Source organism: Eleginops maclovinus, chromosome 4 (genome assembly GCF_036324505.1).
Source record: "Eleginops maclovinus isolate JMC-PN-2008 ecotype Puerto Natales chromosome 4, JC_Emac_rtc_rv5, whole genome shotgun sequence".
Lineage (NCBI taxonomy): Eukaryota > Metazoa > Chordata > Actinopteri > Perciformes > Eleginopidae > Eleginops > Eleginops maclovinus.
Window position 1 is genome coordinate 1,728,357 of NC_086352.1, and position 12,500 is coordinate 1,740,856.

Genomic DNA, 12,500 nt, shown 5'->3' on the forward strand with positions numbered 1-12,500 from the left:
AGAGAGACGCACACAGCTGGAGACCAGGGGACACTAAACAGAGACGCACACAGCTGGAGACCAGGGGACACTAAAGAGAGACGCACACAGCTGGAGACCAGGGGACACTAAAGAGAGACGCACACAGCTGGAGACCATGGGACACTAAACAGAGACGCACACAGCTGGAGACCAGGGGACACTAAAGAGAGACGCACACAGCTGGAGACCAGGGGACACTAAAGAGAGACGCACACAGCTGGAGACCAGGGGACACTAAAGAGAGATGCACACAGCTGGAGACCAGGGGACACTAAAGAGAGATGCACACAGCTGGAGACCAGGGGACACTAAAGAGAGACGCACACAGCTGGAGAGACGCACACGCTGGAGACCAGGGGACACTAAAGAGAGACGCACACAGCTGGAGACCAGGGGACACTAAAGAGAGACGCACACAGCTGGAGACCAGGGGACACTAAAGAGAGACGCACACAGCTGGAGACCAGGGGACACTAAAGAGAGACGCACACAGCTGGAGACCAGGGGACACTAAAGAGAGACGCACACAGCTGGAGACCAGGGACACTAAAGAGAGACGCACACAGCTGGGTGACGTTCAGGATTATAATGTTAGGGGTGGCTCGTTGTAGTGCCTTTGCCCGTGTCGGCCACCGTAGATTTGTATTAATGAAGCTTTTCATTTTCTCAGGTGACCGAACATCCAATACATTCGAAATGTTATTCCCAACCTCCTCCACTGCCGCTTCACAGAGCTCCACAACTCCAGCAGCAGACTGGAAACAACGCCCAGGTAGCTAAAGTCAAATAACAAAGGAGGCTATTTAACTCAAGACAATACGACCACATTTAATTAAGCTGCATTAAGTATGTCTGTTCTTCTGTCAGGATGCTGAGCCCTTGTTGGATTTGCAGGAAGAACTGAAACGTGAGTCAGAAACCAGACTGGAATATGTTTGAAGTGTTTTGTGTTATATTTAATAAAGTACAGTTTTATTGATTTACAGCCTGGAAGGATCTGGACAGAGACCTCAAACTTAGAGGAGCAAGGGAACCAATGTAAGGACATCATCACAGCAGTGCTTTGACCAGTGGCGGCTGGCCAATAGAGGGCGCTAGGGCGCCGCCCCACCACTCACCTCTCACCACATTTCCTTGAATAAGACATAAAATAAATAAATAAAAATGAAATAATAAAATTAAAATATTTGAAATATATGTATATATTATTTTAGATGTGCAAGATAAACATTTCATAGTTAATGATGAGTAAAGTTGTTTCGTTCGTTGACAATGTCTGATTGGTGACGTATTTCCGCCCTGGGGCGCAGCAATCTTTGCCCATAGACTCTCGTTAAAAGTTGTACATGCGCAGTAGCTCCTCTTCAATAAAGGAAAAGGAGATGTTGGGGCGCACCTTTTTCCTGCTTTAAATATAATTATTATCATTATTATTATTATTATTATTATCATTATTATCATTATTAGACAATACGACCACATTTAATTAAGCTGCATTAAGTATGTCTGTTCTTCTGTCAGGATGCTGAGTCCTTGTTGGATTTGCAGGAAGAACTGAAACGTGAGTCAGAAACCAGACTGGAATATGTTTGAAGTGTTTTGTGTTATATTTAATAAAGTACAGTTTTATTGATTTACAGCCTGGAAGGATCTGGACAGAGACCTCAAACTTAGAGGAGCAAGGGACCCAATGTAAGGACATCATCACAGCAGTGCTTTGACCTTAGTTAGCATGCTACAAATACCTAGATTGGAATTAATGCAAAGTAGATGGGAATACCTTTAGTTTGTATAGCCCAAAATTAGCCTCCTTTAGCTTAGCGGTGGTGACGTGAAGTCAAGTGACCGTGCTGTAGTTCCTTTATAGCCCAACATTAGCCTCCTTTAGCTTAGCGGTGGTGACGTGAAGTCATGTGACCGTGCTGTAGTTCCTTTATAGCCCAACATTAGCCTCCTTTAGCTTAGCGGTGGTGACCTGAAGTCATGTGACCGTGCTGTAGTTCCTTTATAGCCCAACATTAGCCTCCGTTAGCTTAGCGGTGGTGACGTGAAGTCATGTGACCGTGCTGTAGTTCCTTTATAGCCCAACATTAGCCTCCTTTAGCTTAGCGGTGGTGACGTGAAGTCATGTGACCGTGCTGTAGTTCCTTTAAAGCCCAACATTAGCCTCCTTTAGCTTAGCGGTGGTGACGTGAAGTCATGTGACCGTGCTGTAGTTCCTCTATAGCCCAACATTAGCCTCCTTTAGCTTAGCGGTGGTGACGTGAAGTCATGTGACCGTGCTGTAGTTCCTTTATAGCCCAACATTAGCCTCCTTTAGCTTAGCGGTGGTGACGTGAAGTCATGTGACCGTGCTGTAGTTCCTTTATAGCCCAACATTAGCCTCCTTTAGCTTAGCGGTGGTGACGTGAAGTCATGTGACCGTGCTGTAGTTCCTTTATAGCCCAACATTAGTCTCCTTTAGCTTAGCGGTGGTGACGTGAAGTCATGTGACCGTGCTGTAGTTCCTCTATAGCCCAACATTAGCCTCCTTTAGCTTAGCGGTGGTTACGTGAAGTCATGTGACCGTGCTGTAGTTCCTTTATAGCCCAACATTAGCCTCCTTTAGCTTAGCGGTGGTGACGTGAAGTCATGTGACCGTGCTGTAGTTCCTCTATAGCCCAACATTAGCCTCCTTTAGCTTAGCGGTGGTTACGTGAAGTCATGTGACCGTGCTGTAGTTCCTTTATAGCCCAACATTAGTCTCCTTTAGCTTAGCGGTGGTGACGTGAAGTCATGTGACCGTGCTGTAGTTCCTCTATAGCCCAACATTAGCCTCCTTTAGCTTAGCGGTGGTTACGTGAAGTCATGTGACCGTGCTGTAGTTCCTTTATAGCCCAACATTAGCCTCCTTTAGCTTAGCGGTGGTGACGTGAAGTCATGTGACCGTGCTGTAGTTCCTCTATAGCCCAACATTAGCCTCCTTTAGCTTAGCGGTGGTTACGTGAAGTCATGTGACCGTGCTGTAGTTCCTTTATAGCCCAACATTAGCCTCCTTTAGCTTAGTGGTGGAGACGTGAAGTCATGTGACCGTGCTGTAGTTCCTCTATAGCCCAACATTAGCCTCCTTTAGCTTAGCGGTGGAGACGTGAAGTCATGTGACCGTGCTGTAGTTCCTTTATAGCCCAACATTAGCCTCCTTTAGCTTAGCGGTGGTGACGTGAAGTCATGTGACCGTGCTGTAGTTCCTCTATAGCCCAATATTAGCCTCCTTTAGCTTAGCGGTGGTGACGTGAAGTCATGTGACCGTGCTGTAGTTCCTTTATAGCCCAACATTAGCCTCCTTTAGCTTAATATTTGGAGATTATGCTGCTGATTTTTCCACAGTAACAATCTGATGAGGTCTTCTGGTCATTGCAGGATCATCAAAGCTAAAGCTGAACATCTGTATAAAGCTATCCAGCGTTACCTCCTCCTGTTCTCTGTACACAAGGGAACTCTGGAGAAACACAACGCGGAGCTTCTCTGCATCGCGGACAACTTGGACAAGGTAATGGGAACATAGTCCAAATACATGTTGACATTAACACAATGACTTTTTATTTTACAAGTTTTCTGACATGTTGAGTTCAAATATGCTAATGAGGCTAATGCTAAGTGTAGAGAGAACTCTGCAGACACAGACAGAGACACAGACAGACAGACAGACAGACAGACAGAGACACAGACAGACAGAGACACAGACAGACAGAGACACAGACAGACAGACAGAGACACAGACAGACAGACAGACAGACAGAGACACAGACCGACAGACGGAGACACAGACAGACAGACAGACAGACAGACAGAGACACAGACAGACAGAGACACAGACAGACCGACAGACAGACAGAGACACAGACAGACAGACAGACAGAGACACAGACAGACAGACAGAGACACAGACAGAGACAGAGACACAGACAGACAGACAGACAGAGACACAGACAGACAGACAGACAGACAGACAGACAGACAGACAGACAGACAGACAGACAGACAGACAGACACACAGACAGACAGAGCTGCTCACTGTACTCCTGTTTTTTGTAAGTTTTTACATTTTCTCCTTCTTCAATAATTGAATGTGTTTTTGAATCCCTTTATCCTGCAGTTTTCAAAGAGGACAAAGATTGCAGGCATGACAGGAGGAGCGACGGTGGCCCTGGGGGGGCTAGCAGCAGCTGCAGGGGTTGTTCTGGCTCCGTTCACCATGGGGGCCTCGCTGGCGCTGACGGCCGCCGGGGTCGGTGTGGCATCGGCCGGGGGCATCACCGGAGCCTCAGCAGCCATCACACACAAGGTGACCGGAAACTCCCAAATACAGTCAACGCCTGAAGGCAGCATCTCTCTGGTCCAATGGGAGTCCTCCATGTGATTTCAGTTTGTGATACATTGGTCTCATTTAGCCCCTTTTAGTTATCACTTTTTAGGACACATTCTTCTGTCCTTGTCTCAGCTCTAACCACAAACCCTCACTTCATTTCAGGTTGAAGGACTCATTCCTGCAGCTCTAGATCTGCAAACTAAAGATATTCCCATCTACTTTGCGTTGATTTCTGGCGGTTAGCTCAGAGCACTGCTGTAATGGTGTACACTAGCCTATTCAAAACCCATTCTAACTTAACTAAACTCCAGATCAGGGAGAATGTACAAAGAACTTTATGATGACCAACCTTCTGTTTAACCATCCTGTGTTTAAAGCTGCTGTCTTTTCCTGCAGGTGAACGTGGAGCAGGGCAAGAAGAAGATCAATAACACCTTCGAGGAGTTCCAGCAGATCATGGGGAAAATCCAGGACACCCTGAGCTTCATCCACGAGGGCATGGAGCATATACTGGAGCACAGCATCCTCACCCTCAGTGGTGTCTCGCAGGGGAAGGGAAAAGTAACCCGCATGGTGAAACTCACAGTCAGCGGAGGGGTCAGGGCCCGGGCCCTCGAGGTCATCAGCAAGGCCTCAGGGCTGATGGAGGGTCTGGCCCTCGGCATGGATCTTCAATTGGCCGAGAAGAAGCAGAAGAAGAAGAAGAAGGGCCTGGAGTCGGGGCTGGCCAAGAAGATCCGGCAGCTGGCAGAGGAGCTGAACAGAGAGCTGGAAGAGCTCCACATCCTGTTCAAGGGTTACTGTGCAGACCAGTAACAGATACGTCTTTAACGTGCATATTTTAAATCCTATTCTTACATGCAGACACCACTGTCTACAGATCTGGTATATGTGGTTCTTTAATCAGAGTCTGAAAACTGTCTTTATCCTGGAAATTGTTTCCGTCACAGATGCTTCATATTAGAATGAAATTTAAAAAGCAAGATTTAAAAAGAAATAATAAACAATTGAATAAAAACATGATCATAGACAAAAGACATTGAAATAAACACGAGCTCAAATGAGATAGAATAAAAATAAGAAGTTAAAAGTAATAATTTGCTCTAATACATCAAAAAATATACTATACTATAATAATTGCTATATTTTGATCACACAGTAATCACAAAGTGAACAGATTCATGCTCAAAATGTGTAAATTGTGGCCTTGATATATGTATTATATAGCTATAAGGTCTGTGTACCTTCTCTGCATTAAATGCTTTACTCAACTGTGTGTTGTTATTGTGTAAAAACTAAAGTATGTGATTATCTTTTCTCATACTTCACCTGTTCTGTACACACTGGGTCCCATTAGCTGTTACCAAAGTGGGACTAGCTAGTCTTCCTGGGGTCCAAAAACATAACAATACAACAGATACAAGTCGTACTTCACTTAGCATTGAGAATGTAAAAGCAGTAAATCATTGGAAACATCATCAGAAATGATTCAGGAATACTTATTACCTTCATTATTGCTTTCACAGAGCAGGTATGTCCATTCCCCACTCAAATTTAGATTCTCAGATGGTCCTTGAAAGATACTTTGCTATGCAATTTACGTATATTCAGTGCAATAATTCCAATGATTGATGGCACGATAAATGACTGTTTGATTTTGGACTTGGTAACATCATCCGGCCATCATGAGCTGACCTAGTAAAATGAGAATGAACCTGACTACATCTGACAGTTTGGTTATCTAAGAAAACGGGTTGAGAAGAAAAGACAGTGTTCCTGAAGAATGTAGTGGTGTTGAAAACCAGCCTGTTCTCTACCGTTAACCGTGAGAGTGGACGGTGCTTACTGATAGTATTTGTTCTTATGGCACACTGTAATCCTAATCTGGCAGCTCTGTAGATGTTATGAGTTCAGTCTGCAGCCAGCATGTCGTTGTGTCGTTGTCCAAGACACTTCACCCCGAGTTGCTCCTGTGGGGACTGACCACAGTAATGAGTGTATGTAAGCGTCTAACAAGTGACCTGTAAAAAAGAGAGGATGAAATATAGTGTAACATCTCCAGATGAACACCAGGGGGCGACACAGCTTCACCACTCCGGGTGCATCAGGGTTAGCCCCCATATAACACCTAACAGAATAAATATATATGTATACTTTTATTCATAACTCAGCTGTATGTGTTTTGATCATTAAATATTGTTTAGATCCATTAAGTGTTTTTGAATTTCACTTTAAAAGCTATTCCACAAATGACCTCCTTTGACTGTTGCTGCTTTTGTTTAATATGAAACATTAGGATTTAGACCTGTTTCATTTTGATTTTAAAACATAATAATGATTATTTAATATTCTTTCTTTGCATTGTCGTTACATATTTTAAACAAAAACACTTTCTTGGGACACAAAATGAAAACTTAAATTCAATATAACCAATAAAGATTCTTCTGAAATCTTTCTTTAGCCTTTCTTTCCCAGTGTTTACATTTTGAATTTGACCTACATTTGAGGTAAGGGACCCTCGTGTAGGTTTAACGCTCCATGAAGGTCTATTTTGTCAGCCGTGCAGACGTAATGCATGCAACCAATCACAGGCCAGAATGGATAAACGTCATCAAATGGGTGTGTTTGTGTTAACATGCCCTGTGGAAAGTCTGGTATGCAGTTAAGCATGACTTTAAATCAGACATACTTCACCATCAGCAGGAAAACCCTATTAAACTGGACTGATAATATCTCCTTAATAAGCTCTATGAAAATAACTGCTCCAAACTGCCCTTCTGTAAGTCCGCCAAGTCATTTCCCCAAAACAAGAGGCTCCTCCCGGCTGCGCTGTCACAGAAAGCAAACACTCCCAGCGGACCGACACAGCGGAGGAGTACACCCGGCGGTGCTTCGGCTCCTTATAAATTCGTAAATCTCAATCCGCCTCGCCCACTCCTTCTCCAGTCTTCATTCATTTTCCCGCTAACGTGTACTCCGGCTCTCAGTGAACTCAATCCCCGCTAACATGGCAGTTTAACGGCGTGCAGCGGCTCTCCTGCATTGGCAACAACCCGGCAGTGCAAAGGCAAAGTGCACTGGCTATTTCTGGCAAAATGGCGTAAGTATTTCTCTTAATATCTTCATTCATAGTCTGTTCATATTTGCTGTTATGGGTGTCGGTGTCAAATTACAGGCTGTCAGTTGAAGTTGGATAGCTATTTCTGGCAACATGGCAGAAGTATTTCTCTTTATTTTCTATTATATTTAATTCTTTAACTTGATTCAACAATAAGGATAACAATCAGTTTTATAACTTATTACGTTTAGAGATACGTGGGACCTTGGTTAAAAGGAGACCAAGAATGGAGATTCAGAAGCAAATATTAAATAAGAAGGAGTTCTATTATAAAAAAAACTATTTAAAAAATACTTTTCATTATTCCAATACACCAGAAAGAGGCACCTAAATCAGTATTAATAATTACATACAAAACTTACGGCATTATAAACAGAAAATAAATAAATAAATAGTCACTCAGGAATTAAGGTGTTTAGAAATAAAGTTGTTGTGCTTTTTTACTGTTTTTGCACAATTTATAACTGTCATTTCATGTCATGAAGAAAAGCAATATATACTGGGGGAAATTCTGCTTATTTATTATTAATAATATGTATTGCTTTTATATTTTAAGACCGGGATGTTTAGCTCAGTATAAGTTAACCAAATACTGGAAAACATCCCCAAGTATTTGATATAAAATATTCTAATGTTTAATTATCCGAATTAGAAAAATAGCTTTTATATAAATCTTAACTTTATTGTGTGGTGTGAGGAATAATAATCTCATTCATGATTTTAAATTCCTTAACGTTTGGGGGTATTACAAAGGAGAGGTTCTTGTCTTTTATTACAGAATTACTTGAATATTTTAGGGAAATATGAATCGACATTAATGCTGTGAATATTTCCTGTTTCTGAGTGTCGGTGTCGAGTTACAAACTGTCAGTTGCCGTTAGAACGCTCGCGAGACAGGCTTTAACGGTCGTCTCACTAAACGGTAAACTGTCAAAACCCCTTATTTAAAGTCATATATTCCACATTTAAAACACAGCTTCAGTGTTTTAAAACATTAGTGATGTTTGAATATTAAACACTTGACAACGTGGCGTGTCCAAAATGGCGCGCTGTATATATTTTTTTTGTGTTCCTTCTCTGTTACCCTCCCACATCTCACGGTGACGTATGAGGTGGGCGTGGCTACCGGCAGAGAATGACCAAATTAGGCAATGTTGTCCCCCGGTGGAGGGCGGGGCGTTTTCTTTTCTACACAGCTTTGTCACCTCAGTGGAGCGGATTAGCCCATAATTAGCCTCCCATCCCCCCTCTTGTTGACAGCATTAAGGTCACCAGAGGAGGGAGAAGTACTTGAGTAGAAGTACTCAGATCTTGTACTTGAGTAAAGTAAAAGTACTCAGATCTTGTACTTGAGTAAAAGTAGAAGTACTCAGATCTTGTACTTGAGTATAAGTATAAGTACTCAGATCTTGTACTTGAGTAAAGTAGAAGTACTCAGATCTTGTACTTGAGTGAAGTAGAAGTACTCAGGTCTTGTACTTGATTAAAAGTAGAAGTACTCAGATCTTGTACTTGAGTGAAGTAGAAGTACTCAGGTCTTGTACTTGAGTAAAAGTAGAAGTACTCAGATCTTGTACTTGAGTAAAAGTAGAAGTACTCAGATCTTGTACTTGAGTGAAGTAGAAGTACTCAGGTCTTGAACTTGATTAAAAGTAGAAGTACTCAGGTCTTGTACTTGAGTAAAAGTAGAAGTACTCAGGTCTTGTACTTGAGTAAATACAAAAGTAGTACCTCAAAACTGCACTTACTTGGAGTGATGGAAGAAGTTGCATTTATGTGTTAAAGGAAAGTTGTGCTTTTTTTCATAATGACTTTCTTTCTTTAAAGCCCAAAAGTTAAGGGAACCGCCCATTAAGTTCACATTTTATGAATCAGTTAACACCATTGTGTTGTGTAAAAATAAACCAACTTCTTCACAGCCACTGGGATTAACAATGACCAACTATTAGATTATTGATAACGTCAGAACATGCTGTTTTCCTGACTGTGTTTTTATTTCACTTCAAACTGAATATCTTTAGGTTTAAGACTCTATAACAACAAGTCATTTAGAGATTATAACCACAGCCCAAATCACCTGCACAATTACCAGTAATGAAGAGTATTGTAGTCGCAGTAAAATGTACATGTTATTTTCTGACAGTATTTATTACAGGGGGTATCTGTTACTATAGCTGAAGTTATTGTCTAAATATGTAGCTCTGTGTCTTTCTTGAAAACTTGAAAGTGAAGCTTTACTTTCGAAAATGTATTTATTATAATTATTATTTCCCCACACTGAAAGGCCTCTAGTGAGAGCAGTGTTACAGCGAGCCACGTGGCACAACATCTTTTGGTCTGTTATTTTCTGAGGATCAAACATGTCTGTTCAGACACCCATAACCCATGTACCCAATATATAACCCCTCTCTTTCTCCCCCAGGTCTCTCTCGGCAATCACCCACAGCTTTGCTGCCGTCGACAGCAGGACCGACCCTCTCGACTTGATATCGGACTCGTCTCTGTTTCTATTCTCCCTGAAAACCCTGAGCAGCCGCCATGATGTTCTGCCTGGCCTTGGAGGACGTGGAGGCCCTGTACTTCGGTTAGTGTCGGGATGAGGGGTGTTCATAAAGCTCAGACCCACTGAGCCTTTAGTGTAGCTAGCAGGGTGCTACAGAGCGTTGGATTTAAAAGGGTTTGTTTCTGAATATAAAATAAGGTGACCCGTATGAATATCCTGTTCGGTGTATGAGATATTAACGGGTCCTCGTCCACAGGGCCCTCGTTTCTGACGGCTGACCCCATGGGGCCCCTTCTGGACGAAGATGAAGATGAAGAAGAAGCTCTCTCTCCCTCCTCCTTTCTAGAGGGGAAGGCTCCAGCTTCGCCCCCCCTCTCTTTTTTCGCCTCCTCCTCCTCCCCGCTCTCTTCTGCCTCCCCCCCTCCCTCTCCTCACCCCACCCACCCCTCCCTGTTCCTGGAAACCAAGCCCTCAGGGGACACCCTGTCCTTCCCCTGGCTGGGGGCCAGCGAGCTGCTCCACGCCCCGGCAGGAGCAGACAAGGGCACCGGTGAGAGGATTAAGATATAGATTTATATAAAATGTTCTTTAGGGTTCCCCCGGATACTTAAAGTCTGACAGAGCATTGAATGAATAGATCGTGCTTACAGATGGCAGAAAGGAAGGCCTAAAGGTGGTCTTGTGTTCATTCGGGAAAGTCTTCATTCTCCTTCCGTTGTTTGAGACCTTAAGCTTCTTATCACCAAAAACCACAGGCAGCAGCCGACTGGGAGCTCTGGAGTAAATACACAGACTGGGATTAGAGATGGTTCATCATCAGCTGAATTAAAGAGAGGTTAGAGCCTCTCTGTCAGGGAGCTGTGATGAGGAGATCATAGAGCAGGGCTGTGAGGAGCTGGAGAGCTGGGAATGCTGGTTAATGTTTACGGGCTGTTTGGTGTCGGGGAAGATCCCAAAGCTTTACGTGCCTCCAGATGTTAAAGGCGTTTGCTTTCGAGGTCACAGAATCATTCTCACTGCATTCCTACAGCTGAGATGGAAACAGTCTTTTGAAGGTCGTGGTGCAAGCTCAGTTCCACCACAATGAGAGGCCTGAGTAATGAGTAGGTGTGTGTCCTGAAGAACAGTCATTGGGTAGTGTGTGTGTGTGTGTGTCACACTGGTTGAGTGTGGCGTTCCTCAGCGACGGCCCTCTCTGTTGTAAAGATGAATCTCTGCTGTGAAGCTCACTGGCTTTCAGCATCTGTTAAAGTAAAGTGAGTCTCGAGATTGAATTCCTGTTTGAGGTCATTATTCCATGTGGAGCAGAGTCCAGGACTTCCTCATTTCAGTGATCGATCTTCAAAGACCCCGTGTGAGTCATTATTTCAGAGATTGGTTCGTACAGGTTTTCTCATTTGCTCCTCCCTCCTGTGTGCCTCAGAACACACCCAGCAGGACTTGAGTTGGCTGTGCTCTGAAACGTGTTTGTTTTTGATCTGTGTTGTCTTCCATCAGACTCTTAACACCCCCCCTTCTCTCGCCCCCCCTCTCTCGGCAGACGATGCGTTCGCTGGCATGGACTGGATGTCGGAGAAAATCGACCTGAGTGAGTTGGACCTAGAGTCTCTGATCGGCTCCTGCTCCGAAGACTCCCCCTCCTCCCCCGAGGAGCTGCTGGCCTCCCTAGACCCCCAGATGGATCTGGATCTGGACGCCTTCGACACCTCCCTCCCCATCCTCCCCGCCCTCCCCCTGGAGCTCCCCCTCTCGGAGGAGGTTAAAGAGGAGGTGGTGTTGAAGTCTGAGCCTCCCTCCCCCGCTTACACCCTGGAGCTTGGGAGTGAGGTGGATGTCTTGGATGTCCTCTCCGCCCCCAGCATCACCTCCACTTTACTCCCCTCTCCTCCCCCCTCCACCCAAATAGTGGTGGTGCATGCCCTCCTCACTCTCCCCGAGCAGCCAATCAAAAGCTCTCCTCCATCCAGCGACTGCGAGAGCGACTCCGGCATCGACTCCCCCCCCTCGCCTCCCGTCTCCCCCCCTTTCCTCTTCCTCCAGGACCAAACCATACTCCAAACCAGAACCTGCCTCCCCCTCCTCCGTCAAACCCCCCCGGGTCAAATCAGTGTCTGGCGTTCCCAAGGTAGAGAAGAAGCTGAAGAAGATGGAGCAGAACAAGACGGCCGCCACCCGCTACCGGCAGAAGAAGAGGGTGGAGCAGGACCTGCTGAACGACGAGTGTGAGGAGCTGCTGAGGAAGAACGGCGAGCTGGAGGAGAGGGCGGGGGCCATCAGCCGGGAGATCCAGTATCTGAAGGACCTGATGGAGGAGGTCCGCAAGCGCCGCAGCAAGAGCAAGGCTCAGTGACTCCGCTCCAATGGGTGGTGCGGGGGGGGCTGTTTTATTTTAAAAAAGTCCCAGCCCTCCAGCAATGCAACATGAATATAGAGAAGAGAAGCGGCTATAGAAATAAAATGCTCCACAGCTGAGGGGTTCTCTGAGGAGCGCTCCACAGCTGAGGGGTTCT

At 44.8% G+C, this 12,500-nt stretch overlaps 2 protein-coding genes across 4 annotated transcripts in view; both read left to right on the forward strand.

Annotated features, from left to right (window-relative positions):
* LOC134862764 (apolipoprotein L3-like) overlaps positions 1 to 5,640 on the forward strand; it is a 12,258-nt gene extending 6,618 nt beyond the window's left edge. For 2 of the 3 annotated variants that reach the window (XM_063880840.1, XM_063880842.1), the window contains 5 exons: positions 1,543 to 1,582; positions 1,662 to 1,713; positions 3,421 to 3,550; positions 4,157 to 4,345; positions 4,766 to 5,640. In XM_063880840.1, the coding sequence (XP_063736910.1) occupies positions 1,543 to 1,582; positions 1,662 to 1,713; positions 3,421 to 3,550; positions 4,157 to 4,345; positions 4,766 to 5,185 (831 nt within the window). In that variant the 3' untranslated portion in view covers positions 5,186 to 5,640. Of the gene's footprint in view, positions 1 to 691; positions 794 to 888; positions 929 to 1,007; positions 1,060 to 1,542; positions 1,583 to 1,661; positions 1,714 to 3,420; positions 3,551 to 4,156; positions 4,346 to 4,765 lie in introns of all 3 variants that reach the window. The other variant, XM_063880841.1, reaches the window with a different exon arrangement.
* A 1,643-nt stretch (positions 5,641 to 7,283) lies between these two features.
* The window catches only part of atf4a (activating transcription factor 4a), a 5,897-nt gene continuing 680 nt past the window's right edge, over positions 7,284 to 12,500 (forward strand). The window contains 5 exon segments of the mRNA XM_063880834.1: positions 7,284 to 7,469; positions 9,910 to 10,071; positions 10,247 to 10,540; positions 11,531 to 12,009; positions 12,011 to 12,500. The exon segment at positions 12,011 to 12,500 is cut by the window's right edge and continues 680 nt beyond it. Coding sequence (XP_063736904.1) covers positions 10,026 to 10,071; positions 10,247 to 10,540; positions 11,531 to 12,009; positions 12,011 to 12,340 — 1,149 coding nt within the window. The 5' untranslated portion in view covers positions 7,284 to 7,469; positions 9,910 to 10,025 and the 3' untranslated portion in view covers positions 12,341 to 12,500.